Below are 14,932 nucleotides of genomic sequence, written 5' to 3'. Positions count from 1 at the left end.
CTTATAACCATCATCAATATTTTTTTAATTTTTATTATTTTTATATACATTGCTATTTACATTTGAACACTATTTTATCTATGTACATCTTCTGATAAATACAGTCAAGTTTCCGTAGGTAGGATATGGCTTGAAGCAATCCTTGATCTCACTATCCTCTTCATATTTTTTTACTATTTTTCCCAACCTTTCATCACGTACATGTAGACTGTTTTTTTCCGTTTATCTTCCATGCTCAGTTCTGCCCTCAGTAAGGCGCACACTGAATTTCCCGCTTCTCTTTTCAGACACCTAATAAAGTCATTAATTTTCGATTTTGGTTTAGCAAGCATGTTATTAATTTCGTGGTGCCAACCTTCTACAGAGTTGGTTGTTTGCTGGCGCCGTTTGTAGCAACTCCAAAAGTTGATAAGGGTTTCTTTATTTTCCAACCGTCTATCTACCAAGTAGACAAAAATTCAGAAAATTTGGGGATATCTGGTGTAGGTGAATGTATCTCCAGCCAACCATCACATACATCTTCAGGCAGTAGAAACGCCAGTGCAGTACACATGCGAACATGTTGTGTCACTTCTTCGTTTCCTTTGTATTCACGAGTAAGTCCTAGCTCTTGCACTTTTCTCCAGAGACACTTTTTCAAATGGAAATAACATCCATGAACTTCAGCTGTCGGAAATACAACTTTAATTGATGAAATCGCAGCTGATTCGAAGTCAACGGTCACGTTTGCAGGTTTATATTCTGGAATTTTTTCCATCAAATTTCGCAAAAGATGGACGTACGTCTCTTTTCTTTTGTTTGACAGTAGTTTAAAGGCAACTGGATAGATGTTTGTCTCATTATTTGTACTCCCAAAGTCGGCGTGAATGGTGTATATTTGCGAAAACTGTTTGCTGCAGCACTTGAATGTACCATCCATAAAAAAGTCTTGTTTAGTCCTTAGAGCCTCTCTTCCTGCCCTTCTGCTAAAACCTATTATCGTCGTCGCTTAACAGAAAACTGCTACCATCGTTCATAGCTAGTAAATCTGCCTTTAGGTCAATTTCTTCTCTTGTCGATGGACCTCTCTCATTTCCTTGTGATTTTGCCTGCTGGTAGTACAAAGCTCTCTTTGTTGTTTGCTGCTCTGGCATTTCAGGCTATCGAGCCTCGATTATGCAGGCAACTCAGCTCCTCTGAATATATTTTTGAAATAGACGTCTCTTCATCTCTTGCCCTCTTCTTTGCGTAGTTCAAAGTCTTCCTTACTTCCAACTGAGCGACATCCAGAGGTCCACATTGATGCCCGATTGAAAAAAGCACTGCCGAATCCATCGTTTTCAGCACTCCTCGCCAGTGGTTTGCTCTCTGTCTTGAACAGCGCCATGTTACTGTCCCACCTTCTTTAGTTCTCTTCACTATGTAAGAATAACCTTCGTAGTGGCAACATGGCTTACCCTGATTAGTGGTTGAAAATTCCACATCTGAACTACTGTGTCAAAAATACACGAATCGCGCTATGTGAGCTCTTCGACATCCAGAGTGGAGTGGCACTAAGGCTGTGTTTGTGTATCAGACAGTGGGCAGCTGTGCCTAGTACCGGGGTGGGAGGGGGGGGGCAGATCCCTGTGTTCGAGGAGCAGGTGGTTTAGTGTCATAGTGTCATTTGGACAGCCCGGGCGCGGGTAAGCCCGACACAAAGGGAGCAGGTATTGGGCGCGAATCTCACACATTTCTGGTTGGGTGCGAATCTCACTGGGCGCGGTTTTCATAGGTTCGGTGACGTCCACCTCAAATGAAAGAAATCACCAACTTCTGTCAGACTGTTTTGAGGATCATTCCATGAACATTGCTTGCGTGGCTCCTGAGGTCACATGACCCTGACTTTAATCCTGTTGGACACGCCGCTGTGTAAGTTTTCCAGCTTTGGGCTCAGTTCTGACCAATCAGGGAGAGTTATGGGTGATGGACGTGTGGTTATGAATCAAGATGGCTGCTCTACGCCTTCTTTGTCTCTTGGAATGTGTGTATCGATAGGTCACAACCGGTATCATTAGGATCAGGATCCAACTTGGTAGGACCAAAAATTGTGTTTCTCATGTGTGCACATCCGTTGTGTTTCTCTCTTTAAGCATAGTCAAAATGTTGGCACGTAAAACGTTTTTGATGGTACTGTCAAATCGGCGGGAAACACTGAGTAACCTTTTTCAAAAGAATTCTATTCAACGGTTCTACCTTTTGACCATTTTTCAATACGAAATTCTTCCAGTTTCTCGCAGATTGCTGTGTGATGTTCAACGTTAGTTGTATGAGCTTTCTATGTAATTTATCTATATATGAAATACTGAATGTTCTTAAACCTTCCTCCTAGTGTAACGTGGACTTAAGAGGTCGCATTCAACCTTAAGAGATCGTATTTAACTGCTGTGCAGTACTGACTGACTATTGGTTGGCCCTGTTCTGCGCTTGTGAAGAGTATCGTGAAACTAAACTTGAACCATAGTGAAACGCTGAAGTTGAAATAATGAAAGTGAACTTAATTAAATCGCAAAAGAAACTAGTTGTGTACTCATGGAAAACTGTTGTACTTAAACTCAATACTGAAGTACGTTCAAAATGGCTCTGAGCACTATGGGACTCAACTGCTGTTGTCATAAGTCCCCTAGAACTTAGAACTACTTAAACCTAACTAACCTAAGGACATCACACACATCCATGCCCGAGGCAGGATTCGAACCTGCGACCATAGCGGTCGTGCGGTTCCAGACTGTAGCGCCTTTAACCGCTCGGCCACTCTGGCCGGCTTGAAGTACGTTATGAAGTGCAATATCTAACTTGAAATATCGACAAAATAAAATAATGTTCAACGCGGAACAAAATAATCGTTTAAGATTACCTTCCCTGTTCACTGTAAATTAATCTGCTTACTTAGCACAACACCTGAAAATTCTGACTTTATGCCGTTTGCTGACAAGAATGCAACGTGAGATCTGCCCTCTAAGGAAAATAGCTTGCCTCTTGCTCAATGTGCTGTTTTGTGTCTTGTGTACCGACGTTCTCGAAAGCCAATTGAAATCAGCAAATGGAGCAACTAAAAAAAAGTAACCTACTCGCTACTGAATTTTTCCTTGTTTGTCAAAGACAATCTGTGGCTGCGTGTGGCTTAAGGTGCAATGAACACAATCCAAGACACTTGAAACGTCACTAAAAATGATGGAGGAGTGTTTTAATTCCAACAAAAGCGTTCTTGAAAAATTAAACTCTGGTTATTGTTAAAAAAGAGTGTACAGCATAAGATGACTCTAACAATTACGAAATTCTTTCATTAAAAAAATTACTGACATTTAAACCAATTGCGTAATTTGTGACATAATGAAAGCAAAGAGATCAAACCAACACTTATCATGAATACTATTAGTTGTTAAGAGACAAAAATTTCCTTCAATTAATAGTTCTGACAAACAAACATTTTTTTTCTTGTGCGTGCACAGCTTATCTTGAAATATTCCTTCAAATATCTTCTCTGTCCATTCACTCAAGAAAATCTTCGCAATAAAATATTTCAGATAATTTCTCCCAGATTCATAAATATCAGATCTCCTTCTCTAAAACTCAACTGCTGGCTACAGTGCCTCTAACAACAATGCCCTAGCGCTGTACAACTGACTGCCTACCAAGCGCACTACATATTACGTTAAACACAGAGTCAAGAATTTTATCCACTACTAGCGAGCGCTCTTATGCCTGTTTATCCCAGTACAGTGAAGGTGGAATATTTACAATGGCAAAATACGTATGAAAACCTTACAACAGTACGTATCTTTTTACAGAACCATGGCGGGATGGCGTATATGGAACACCTTGCACGAGTATATGAGTGGCAAACACAAAATCTGAGGATGTTTATTCACGTAAGAATGATCTGATCGAATTTTAGTGTAATAATTGAAAAGACCTATTTTTGACAAATAATTATGACAGCCACTTACATGCTCGGAAGATTTGTGATGTTATGTGCAGATTTGTGACGTTAGGAACTTAATTATCGTAATAACGATAAGGAAAGTAAACGGTCTGCTATTTTTGTAGATATTGCAGCTCGCTGCAGCGTAACATTCGATCACCCCCCCCCTCCCCCCGTCTCGCGCCCCATGAATACCAAACACATTCACTGTTTTTCTGTTCTCCTGCACGTGGGCGTGGAAGAGCACAGGTAGATAGTGAGAGCTGGGTGGAAGTCAGCCTGTAACATAATGTATAGCTGTGGATACCAAACTTACTTGCCCCACTCTGTAGGAATCTTCCCCATCGTTACCCGTAACCACAGAATTAAAAAGCGTTGTGAATGCGGCAGCTGATATGAAGGAAACCAAGGAAATATCAACACCTATTCTGCCTCAGTTTGTTAAGAGCAAGGTGGATGCAATGTGATTTATTTTTACAAGTACATGATAAATATTTTGAACTGCTCGTATGCGTGAATGAATTCTTCATGTTTCTTGCAAGATTCCTCTGGAAATGATTTGACTATTGTAAAAACGAAACATTAAATATGTTTTGGAAGTAAGAATTTACTGGGAATTAAGTTTGTCAGGTTTTAAACGTGTATTATGTTAAGAAAGATTGGCAGCAAAATTAGAATTTATCTGCGGGCACATCGAGGGCACGGCAGTTGAGAAAATGCGCGGTGTTGCGGGTACATGCCGAACGTACCAAGGATTCACCCGCGCTTTTCTCGGAACGTATTGGTCGCGCGAAATGAAAGACCGAATAAAACAGCAAATCATTTTCTGTCCAGATCTGGAGGCGTCATGATACAAGAGCCCCACGAAACTCTTTGAGGCTTTAATTAAAAAGAACCAGTTTCTTGATGTGCCACATAGTGACGGTGAAATAATTAAGTTCTGTTTCGCGAAACTAGCAAGCAACTACCAACAAGCGCTTGTAGGAAAGTACGGATCGAGTGTCGAAACATTTAAAAGCCTTCTGCTCGAGTTGGAGCTAATTTTTGAAAAAGAAGGAGCGCATGATCGAAGGAAAGGGCAAAATAACTATTGCAATGGCGACTTTCGTGGAGCACCGCGCAATAATAACATCCATCAGCGTGATGGAAGATCCGGGACAAAATTTAGGACGGCAGAATTACTGGCAGAGGCAAAATGATACCTGGCAGTACGACGCGAAATGCAGGCGCAGAGATTCACATGAACAGCGGCGTGAGTCAATCGAAATATGTTGCCCGAACCCAAGTTCCAATCTGCGAAACAGAAACGGAGGGCGAGATTGACGCCAGTACCGTGTGGTTTAGGCTCGCGGAAAATCCGCACAAATACTCGGACAGAGCCGTGTACATATGCTGAAATATGAGGACATATCAGAGCTGCTGCTCAGGGAGCAAGAGACTCCCACCAGAAAGGATCTCTATCGTATGATTACTGTGACAGTAGGGGGCGTGCGACTACACAGAATGCGGGATAGTGGCAGTCATATAACTGTGATCTCTGATGCAGCATTTCAGAGATGCTCGCAGAATGAAAACTGGCCCACCTTGTCCATGAAAAAGACGGAGATCAAGAGCGCGCTTGCAGAAAATTGCACTGAGATCAACAAGCAGACGAGGTTAGAGTTTACATGTCAGGGGAACAGGCTAGAGACAAATTTCTTAGTCGTTCAAATGGCTCTGAGCACTATGGGACTCAACTTCTGAGGTCATCAGTCCCCTAGAACTTAGAACTACTTAAACCTAACTAACTTCAGGACATCACACACACCCATGCCCGAGGCAGGATTCGAACCTGCGACCGTAGCGGTCTCGCGGTTCCAGACTGTAACGCCTAGAATCGTTCTTAGTCGTGCCGAATCTATCCATCGACCTGATAATAGGCATGGACATTCTAAATGAACGCCAAACTATCCTTGACTTAGGAAGGGGAGAGATTGTGCTAAGGGAAGACAAGATCTGTCATAGTCGCTATTTTTGGCTTCATTAAAACAGCAAATAGTTAACACTTTCAGCCAGAAGGCGAATACTTGTTTATAAAGAATGATTCATGTATAATAAGGCGTACCAGATCGGGTTATCGGAGGAGATAGAGAAGATCCAAAGAAGAGCGGCGCGTTTCGTCACAGGGTTATGTGGTAACCGTGATAGCGTTACGGAGATGTTTAATAAACTCAAGTGGCAGACTCTGCAAGAGAGGCGCTCTGCATCGCGATGTAGCTTGCTCGCCAGGTTTCGAGAGGGTGCGTTTCTGGATGAGGGATCGAATATTTGCTTCCCCCTACTTACACCTCCCGAGGAGATCACGAATGTAAAATTAGAGAGATTAGAGCGCGCACGGAGGGTTTCAGACAGTCGTTTTTCCCGCGAACCATACGCGACTGGAACAGGAAAGGGAGGCAATGACAGTGGCACGTAAAGTGCCCTCCGCCACACACCGTTGGGTGGCTTGCGGAGTATAAATGTAGATGTAGATGTAGATGACTCGTTGTCATGCAAAATTCGTCAGAATTAAAGAGGTACCAACTCTTCTCCCCCCCTGGCACCTTGCAAGTGTTCAGCACGATAAATTAACAGTGCATTGCTGTATCGTTAAGTATCGTAAATAGGTTATCTGTGGGGATAAAGAAGCATCTTACCTCTTTTTGTAGTGAAGTATTGTAAAGCTCTCAGTGACTCTCTAAAAGTTACCAGTGATTCATTCTTATTCGTTGAGGTAAACTGCTTTCCCTCTAGAAGTGTCATTCTGTTCGCCCTTAAAACATATTCTAAGATCACGCAACAATGAAGTGAAACTTTTCCTTGTCCTTGTTACAAAAGGAATATCTGTACTCTTTTCCCATGAAAACTGAGAGAAATGGTGTAGTGATTAAAGCATTAAGGTCAAATTTGAGGAATGAGCGAAGCGACGTGCTAGTTAGCACACCGAAGTGGCATTTCAGAGAGGCGGCAGTTCACATAACTATCCAGGAATCCAGATTTAAGTATTCCGTGGATGATTCCTTCGAAAAGGACACGACCGATTTCCTTCAACACCATTTCGCAACGTGAGTTTATGTTTCGTCCCCAATTTCCTTGTCGTTGTCGACATTAATCCCAAATCTACGTTTCTTCTTCGAATTTAGGAGGTCCAGGGTGAAACCACGTTGGGTAATCCAGATCGCTTTCTGTGGTTTCTCTCAGTCACTAGAGAAGAATGCAGGGATGATTGCAGTGAAATGGACGGAATTTAACTGCGTACGTTGCAAATGAAGTGTCTTTTTTAAGAAGACCGGTTTCAGTGTTTTGTATTCCATATTCTAGCTTATATGCATTATTTTATGTAACATTTTCATATGAATGAGCATTCATAAGCTGCATCCTAATACCTGCGCCTAAAGAAGTCGATAACGCACTTGGTCGTATTTTATGATGTTCAGTGGTTTTCAATCTCTTATAGTTACTGCATTTACGTACATCACACAGACTGTTCTTTTACTTCTTTTCTCTTTACGGAAATTACTATATTACGTCATAAATTGATTATATAAACCAGTTTTACATGTTAATAGAATGGAGCCTTTTAAGAATTCCCTAAAACTTTATACAAAAATTTTTTGTTTGAAGATCACTATGATTTCTGATTTGGATTATCCTTTATATATAAATATCAGTGCTTTGAAAGCTCTTTCTTTTCGCCGGCCGCTGTGACCGAGCGGTGCTAGGCGCTTCAGTCTGGAACCGCGTGACCGCTACGGTCGCACGTTCGAATACTGCCTCGGGCATGGACGTGTGTGATGTCCTTAGGTTAGTTAGGTTTGAGTAGTTCTAAGTTCTAGGGGACTGATGACCTCAGATGTTAAATCCCATAGTGCTCAGAGCCATTTCAACCATTTGAAACAGGCAAGCAGCAGAAAACCATGTAAACCTCTTTTTTAAGAATTCAAAAATCCTAAAACTTCTCATGAGGTGATATATTGGAAGTAGTTATGCATGTTAAAAATGTATGCTACGGAAAAGAAACATTTTTCCTCAAAATAGAACTGTTCACGATTACAGTACCAGGTCAAACAGACATTTTTTGCTAGTCTTTCCAACACCACGTTGTGCCTGTGAAGTGTATAATGGTTCAAATGGCTCTGAGCACTATGGGACTTAACATCTGAGGTCATCAGTCGCCTAGAACGTAGAACTACTTATACCTAACTAACCTAAGGACATCACACACACCCATGCCCGAGGCAGGATTCGAACCTGCGACCGTAGCAGTGGCGCGGATCCGGACTGAAGCGCCTAGAACCGCTCGGTCACACCGGCCGGCTATCAAGTGTATATCATGGAGAAAGAAAACTGTATAACAAATTACACAGATATGTAAAATCTCCGTCTCAACGATGTACCTTTAAAAAATCTGTGACATCCTACCAGCTGCAAAACTGATTTTATGGAGTCGGTCTTTGTCTTACAGATGAAAACATGTAATTCATCTTTTTGACTGTAGAAGTAACTTGTAAATGCATTGTATACAGAGGTGACTGAAGTCGTGGAATAGTGATATGCATATATGGGAGTAGTATCGCAAAGTAGAAAAGGGCAGTGCTTTGGTGGAGCTGTCATTTGTATTCGGATGATTCATGTGAAAAGGAGTCCGACGTGAGTATGGCCGCACGACGGGAATTAGCAGACTTGGCACTGGAATGGAAGCTTCAGACGATCCATTTCGGAATTCGTTAGGGAATCCAGTATTCCGAGATCCACAGTGTCAAGAGTGAACCGAGAGCAGCAAATCTCAGTCATTACCTCTCACCACTGTCAACGTAGAGGCCGGCGGCCTTCAGTTATGGACCAACAGAAGCTGCGTTTATGTAGAGTTGTGAGTGCCAACAGACAGGCGTGAAATAACCGCAGGTATCAATATGGGACATAACGAGAACGTATTCCTTAGTACAGTGCGGCGAAATTTTTCGTTGTTGGGCCATGACAACGGACGACCGCACATCGACTGCAGCGCCTGTCCTGGGCGCGTGACCATATCGGTTCGACCCCAGACGACTGTAAACCGTGGCCGATCAGATGAGTTCCGATTTCAGTTGATAAGATCAGGTGGTACGGTTCGAGTGTGCCGTACACCCTACGAAGCCATGTACCCAAGTTGTCGAGAATGCACTGTGCAGGCTGGTGGTAGCTCCGTAATGGTGTGGGCTGTGTTTACGTGGGATGGAGTGGGTCCTGTGATCGAACTGAACTTATCATTGGCTGGAAATGGTTATGCTCGGCCACTTGGAGACTATATTCTGCCATTTATGCACTTCATGTTCCCAGACAACAATGTAAGTTCTGTGGACGACAATATGCTATATGACTAGCTCACAGTTGTACGCGATTGGCTTAAAGAACATTCTGGACAAATGTAGGGAATGGTTTGGCCACATAGATCGCGCGAAATCAGTCCCATCGAACATTTATGGGACATAACCGAGAGGTAATTTCGTCCACTAAACCCTGCACGGACAACACAGTAGCAATTATGGACGGCTATAGCGTAGCATGGTTCAATATTTCTGCAACGACCTGTTAAGTCCACGCCACGCCGAGCTTCTGCACTACTCTGCATGAAAGAACGTCCGTCACGATTTGGGAAGTATCCTATGAGTTTTGTGACCTCAGTGTATAATCAAATTTGTAACTACACTGTTGTTGTTGTGGTCTTCAGTCCTGAGACTGGTTTGATGCAGCTCTCCATGCTACTCTATCCTGTGCAAGCTTCATCATCTCCCAGTACCTACTGCAACCTACATCCTTCTGAATCTGCTTAGTGTATTCATCTCTTGGTCTCCCTCTACGATTTTTACCCTCCACGCTGCCCTCCAATACTAAATTGGTGATCCCTTGATGCCTCAGAACATGTCCTACCAACCGATCCCTTCTTCTGGTCAAGTTGTGCCACAAACTCCTCTTCTCCCCAATTCTATTCAATACCTCCTCATTAGTTATGTGATCTACCCATCTAACCTTCAGCATTCTTCTGTAGCAACACATTTCGAAAGCTTCTATTCTCTTCTTGTCCAAACTATTCACCGTCCATGTTTCACTTCCATACGTGGCTACACTCCATACAAATACTTTCAGAAATGACTTCCTGATGCTTAAATCTATACTCGATGTTAACAAATTTCTCTTCCTCAGAAACGCTTTCCTTGCCATTGCTACAGTACTGGCCATTAAAATTGCTGCACCAAGAAGAAATGCAGATGATAAACTGGTATTCATTGGACAGATATATTATACTAGAACTGACATGTGATTACATTTTCATGCAATTTGGGTACATAGATCCTGAGAAATCAGTACCCAGAACAACCACCTCTGGCCGTAATAACTGCCTTGATACGCCTGGGCATTGAGTCAAACAGAGCTTGGATGGCGTGTACAGGTACAGCTGCCCATGCAGCTTCAACACGATACCAAAGTTCATCAAGAGTAGTGACTGGCGTATTGTGACGAGCCAGTTGCTCGGCCACCATCGACCAGACGTTTTCAATTGGTGAGAGATTTGGAGAATGTGCTCGCCAGGGCAGCAGTCGAACATTTCCTGTATCCAGAAAGGCCCGTGCAGGACCTGGAACATGCGGTCGTGCATTATCCTGCTGAAGTGTAGGGTTTCGCAGGGATCGAATGAAGGGTAGAGCCACGGGTCGTAACACATCTGAATTGTAACGTCCACTGTTCAAAGTGCCGTCAATGCGAACAAGAGGTGACCGAGACGTGTAACCAATGGCAGCCCATACCATCACGCCGGGTGATACGCCAGTATGGCGATTATGAATCCGAACTTCCAATGTGCGTTCACCGCGATGTCGCCAAACATGTATGCGTCCATCATGATGCTGTAAACATAACCTGGATTCATCCGAAAAAATGACGTTTTGCCATTGGTGCACCCAGGTCCGTCGTTGAGTACACCATCGCAGGCGCTCCTGTCTGTCATGCAGCGTCAAGGGTAATCGCAGCCATGGTCTCCGAGCTTATAGTCCACGCTGCTGCAAATGTCGTCGAACTGTTCGTGCAGATGGTTGTTGTCTTGCAAACGTCCCCATCTGTTGACTGAGGGATCGCGACGTGGCTGCACGATCCGTTACAGCCATGAGGATAAGATGCCTGTCTTCTCGACTGCTGGTGATACGAGGCCGTTGGGATCCAGCACGGCGTTCCGTATTACCCTACTGAACCCACCGATTCCATATTCTGCTAACAGTCACTGGATATCGACGAACGCGAGCAACAATGTCGCGATACGATAAACCGCAATTGCGATAAGCTACAATCCGACCTCTATCAAAGTCGGAAATGTGATGGTACGCATTTCTCCTCCTTACACGAGGCATCACAACAATATTTCACCAGGCAACGCCGGTCATCTTATGTTTGTGTTTGAGAAATCAGTTGGAAACTTTCCTCATGTCAGCACGTTGTAGGTGTCGCTACCGGCGCCAGCCTTGTGTGAATGCTCTGAAAAGCTAATCATTTGCATATCACAGCATCTTCTTCCTGTCGGTTAAATTTCGCGACTGTAGCACGTCATCTTCGTGGTGTAGCAATTTTAATGGCCAGTAGTGTATTTCTGATACGGATCCAATTTGTTATACTAATTTTTATGAAATGTGTGCAAGTCGTAAAACCAACAGGTAAAAAGATGTTCTCTTTGGTATCGTGTGTGCGATATATGTATTGGAAAAGAGAGTTTAAAGACAAGTAAATAGTATAAGTAAATGACTTATTTGATTTCAGGTAATACAATGCTCTGTCAAATTTTGTCCTCATTGCCAAATCACCTATTTGACTTATTCGTGCAGAGTATCTCGCAGGACGCTACCTAACGAGGCTGGCGGATGAGCGAGGCCCTCGTGGAATCCACGTGGCGGACTAAAGCGACCGTCGGCTCGTTCAGTGGCGAGCCCGAGTGCAGTTTTTAGGCGATTCCCAACACTCTTTTCGGAAAATGTTAGGCTGACAGCCATCTGTGCTTATAGCGTAAGGAACTTCCAAAAGAAAACACATATGAACATAAATTGTCCTATTGACCTGCCAGATGGTTAGTTACGCCCCACCTTGAGCCGTGGTAAAAAATGCTGTTTGGAGAGCGCGCCGCAGCGTGTAGTGTGAAGCAGTCGCCCTCCGTTTCTGGCGGTGGCGCCGCTGTGGCAGTCGCAGCTTTGGTGTCTCCCTCTGGTGGGAAGGGGGAAAGGTTGCATGTTCACGTGCATTTAATGGGCGCTATGAGCTCGGTCAGTCTGCGTGAGTCTGGAGTCAGTCTGGGGTCAGTCTCTCGTACCCAGCTTGCTAGTCTGTCTCTTGTTCGAATTTGTGGCGCAGTGAGAGAAGCCCACGAGTGGTCGCGTGCATCTGAGTCTGGGCTTTGGGCCGCCAGTCTGCTCGAGTTTGCTCGGGCAACGGTCATTGGCGGTTGGATCGATCGGTTGGTCGGTCGCGCACTGAGACACGAGATGACTTGTCCGTCTTGAGCGTCGGCGCATGTGAGGTCGCCACGTGAGTCCAGTGGGCCGCGGCGTATAGCGAGGGGTAGTGGCTTCGCGGTCGACACGAGAGCAACAGGAGTCAACCCACGACATCAGTCTGACCGGTGCGAGCTGCGACGCCGTGAGACGGGAGATCGGCGCGCTTTCCTGCATCCATTGAAGCGGCTGGCAGCGGACGGTTCGGGAGAGCGATTTGAGGGTGCTGCGCCAGGTCTTCTCGATAAATGGCAGTTTATCAGAAGTTAAGAAGTGATTGGTGATATGTTGTTTCATTTACTTGTTAAATTACACTTGTTTTCTGTGTGAGGTCACCAGCCGTTTTGCTTTGGGGTCGTCCCACCATTCTTCTCCGGTTGCCCACCCGCGGGAAGGTGGTTGTTTATAAATTGGGTCGTCCCTGTTTCCTTTGCTGAGTAGGGGTGGGTTAGAGCAACCTGCGGTTCGGGTTGTACGGTAATCTCCCTATGAATATGCCGTACGTTAATAGCTGCCTCTGCCATGTTTGTCGGATTCGGTGTCTTAACGAATTTATTGCTTGAAGTGTAACGGCCTGTTTCCTGAAATATGTTTTTATCTTGCCTATCATCTTGAGAGGCGGTATATGTGTACCGTAGAGCTTGTTTGGCCAACCTTGTATAATTTTGTATAAGATTGCATTTCATGGGCTTTTATTTAAATGGTCATTTTAGTATACAAAATTGCCACACTTCCACTGTAAGACTTTTCTTAGAAGTTAAAATCAAGTTGCACCTTCGGTGCTAAGTTAAGTTTTTAATTTTAGTGTTTTGTACCATTTTCATCCCTTCTGCAGGGTGCATAGTTTGTGTGCTTGTGTGAATTGTTAAAACTTTGAGGTAATCTGGTGTGTTGCAGATTTGCACCTGCGTACTCTTTCAGAGGTTGTTGTGAGCGGTCGTGACTACGGCCGTGTCAAAAGGGAGCGGCAAGGTTCTCAGCCCGAAAGCTCGTACAGTCAAAACTTGTTTCTTTCTGCCTCTGAATAAATTGTAACTTAATTTTTGGAGGGTGCTTTCTGCTTATAATTTTAAATCTGTTTCTTAAAAAAAAAAGGACTTTTAGAAATAAAATTCCCATTTGTTAAAAGCAATTTCATTTTGATTTCATCAGTTACTCCCTGGCAACTACTTCCACGCTCACACAGTGTCATTAAATGTGTTAATGCTTGATGAATCGCTAGTAAATGAAGTAAATTTCTTAAGAGAAAATTTTGAAAGTAATTTCACGGTTGACACCTTCTTCCACTCGTGACTGTTATCCCTGTTAAACACGTATTTTATCAATTGCGTTATTTTCCTAGTCCAGGGGACGTCAGCAGATAAGGAGTATCACACCAGCTGCAGTGGCGCGTAACGTCGGTCTCTTGCTTCACAAGCCGTCGCAGTCAGTGCGTGTGTGACTCCCTTTGAACAGACGTCTCTTTGCAGGGATGGGGAAAGACTTCGACAACGGCGAACTGCAAACGTTAGAGGTACTGTGGAACGTCTACCCACGTACAATACATCAAACGCATCCTCCATTACGTGTTTACATAATTGCACACGGTCAGGACTAAAAAGAAAAATTTTCTAATACAAGCTGTTCGTCTCGAAGAGTGACATCCAATGACTCCAAATTCGACCCTCGTGCCCCACCTCCAAGGGTGTGACGTGACAGATGGCGCTGTAATCGACTAAAGTCAAAATGGGTAAAAAGCCGTTGAAAAGTGGTAACATCTCAAGAAGTACACATCAGATTATGGTCCCAGATCGTTAGAAATGCAATCATTTTCAAATCTTTAATGTGAAACCGGTTTTTATATCAAAAATACTTTACTTCTGGACAAATCGCACGATAGTCACTAATTTCACAAATAAGTGTTCTGCATATACTGCATGTGTACAAACTCGAGTGGCATCACTTACCGTAGCATAAGAACCACATGGGGACGACTTTCAAAACCGCTTGAATATTTGCAGTTGGATACAATAACAACAAGCAGCCTATGTAGATTTTCTTTCACAGATACTTTGCTATGATGAAACAAATCGCCAAACGAATAGGTTTAATACGCATTATTGGTAAGTGAAGAATCCCCATTAACTAAAACAAGTCGAGCACCATAAGTGAAAGAAATTACAACAAAAATGTGGACCAAGTAATTGCGTTCCGGAGAATCAAGTCTTTTTTGCTATAAAACCGGTTTCTTATTCAATATTTTAGCATAACACTCTTTCTACCTCCTGGGATCCTGATCTGATGGGTGATTGAACTGTTTTTAACGCAATTTTATTTTTGTCGATTACAGCACTATCTATAACGCACAGAAAAAAATTTTAATGCAAAAGTTACGAATTTTTCCTGGAGAATCCGCAACAGAAACTGGGGTTCCTTTTCCCTGTTTCAAACTTGACCCCCCCACCTCCTGGGGGTGGGATAT

General features: G+C 43.5%; 1 protein-coding gene across 1 annotated transcript in view; it reads left to right on the top strand.

The window, feature by feature from the left end:
- Nucleotides 1–13,918: 13,918 nt before the first annotated feature.
- Nucleotides 13,919–14,932, top strand: part of LOC124789858 (carcinine transporter-like) — a 113,552-nt gene continuing 112,538 nt past the window's right edge. The window contains exon 1 of the mRNA XM_047257371.1: nt 13,919–13,984. Within this exon, the coding sequence (XP_047113327.1) occupies nt 13,943–13,984 (42 nt within the window). The 5' untranslated portion in view covers nt 13,919–13,942. The remainder of the gene's footprint in view (nt 13,985–14,932) is intronic.

Source organism: Schistocerca piceifrons, chromosome 3 (genome assembly GCF_021461385.2).
Source record: "Schistocerca piceifrons isolate TAMUIC-IGC-003096 chromosome 3, iqSchPice1.1, whole genome shotgun sequence".
Lineage (NCBI taxonomy): Eukaryota > Metazoa > Arthropoda > Insecta > Orthoptera > Acrididae > Schistocerca > Schistocerca piceifrons.
Note: the sequence above shows the minus strand (reverse complement) of the source record. Positions and strands in the feature narration are given on the sequence as shown.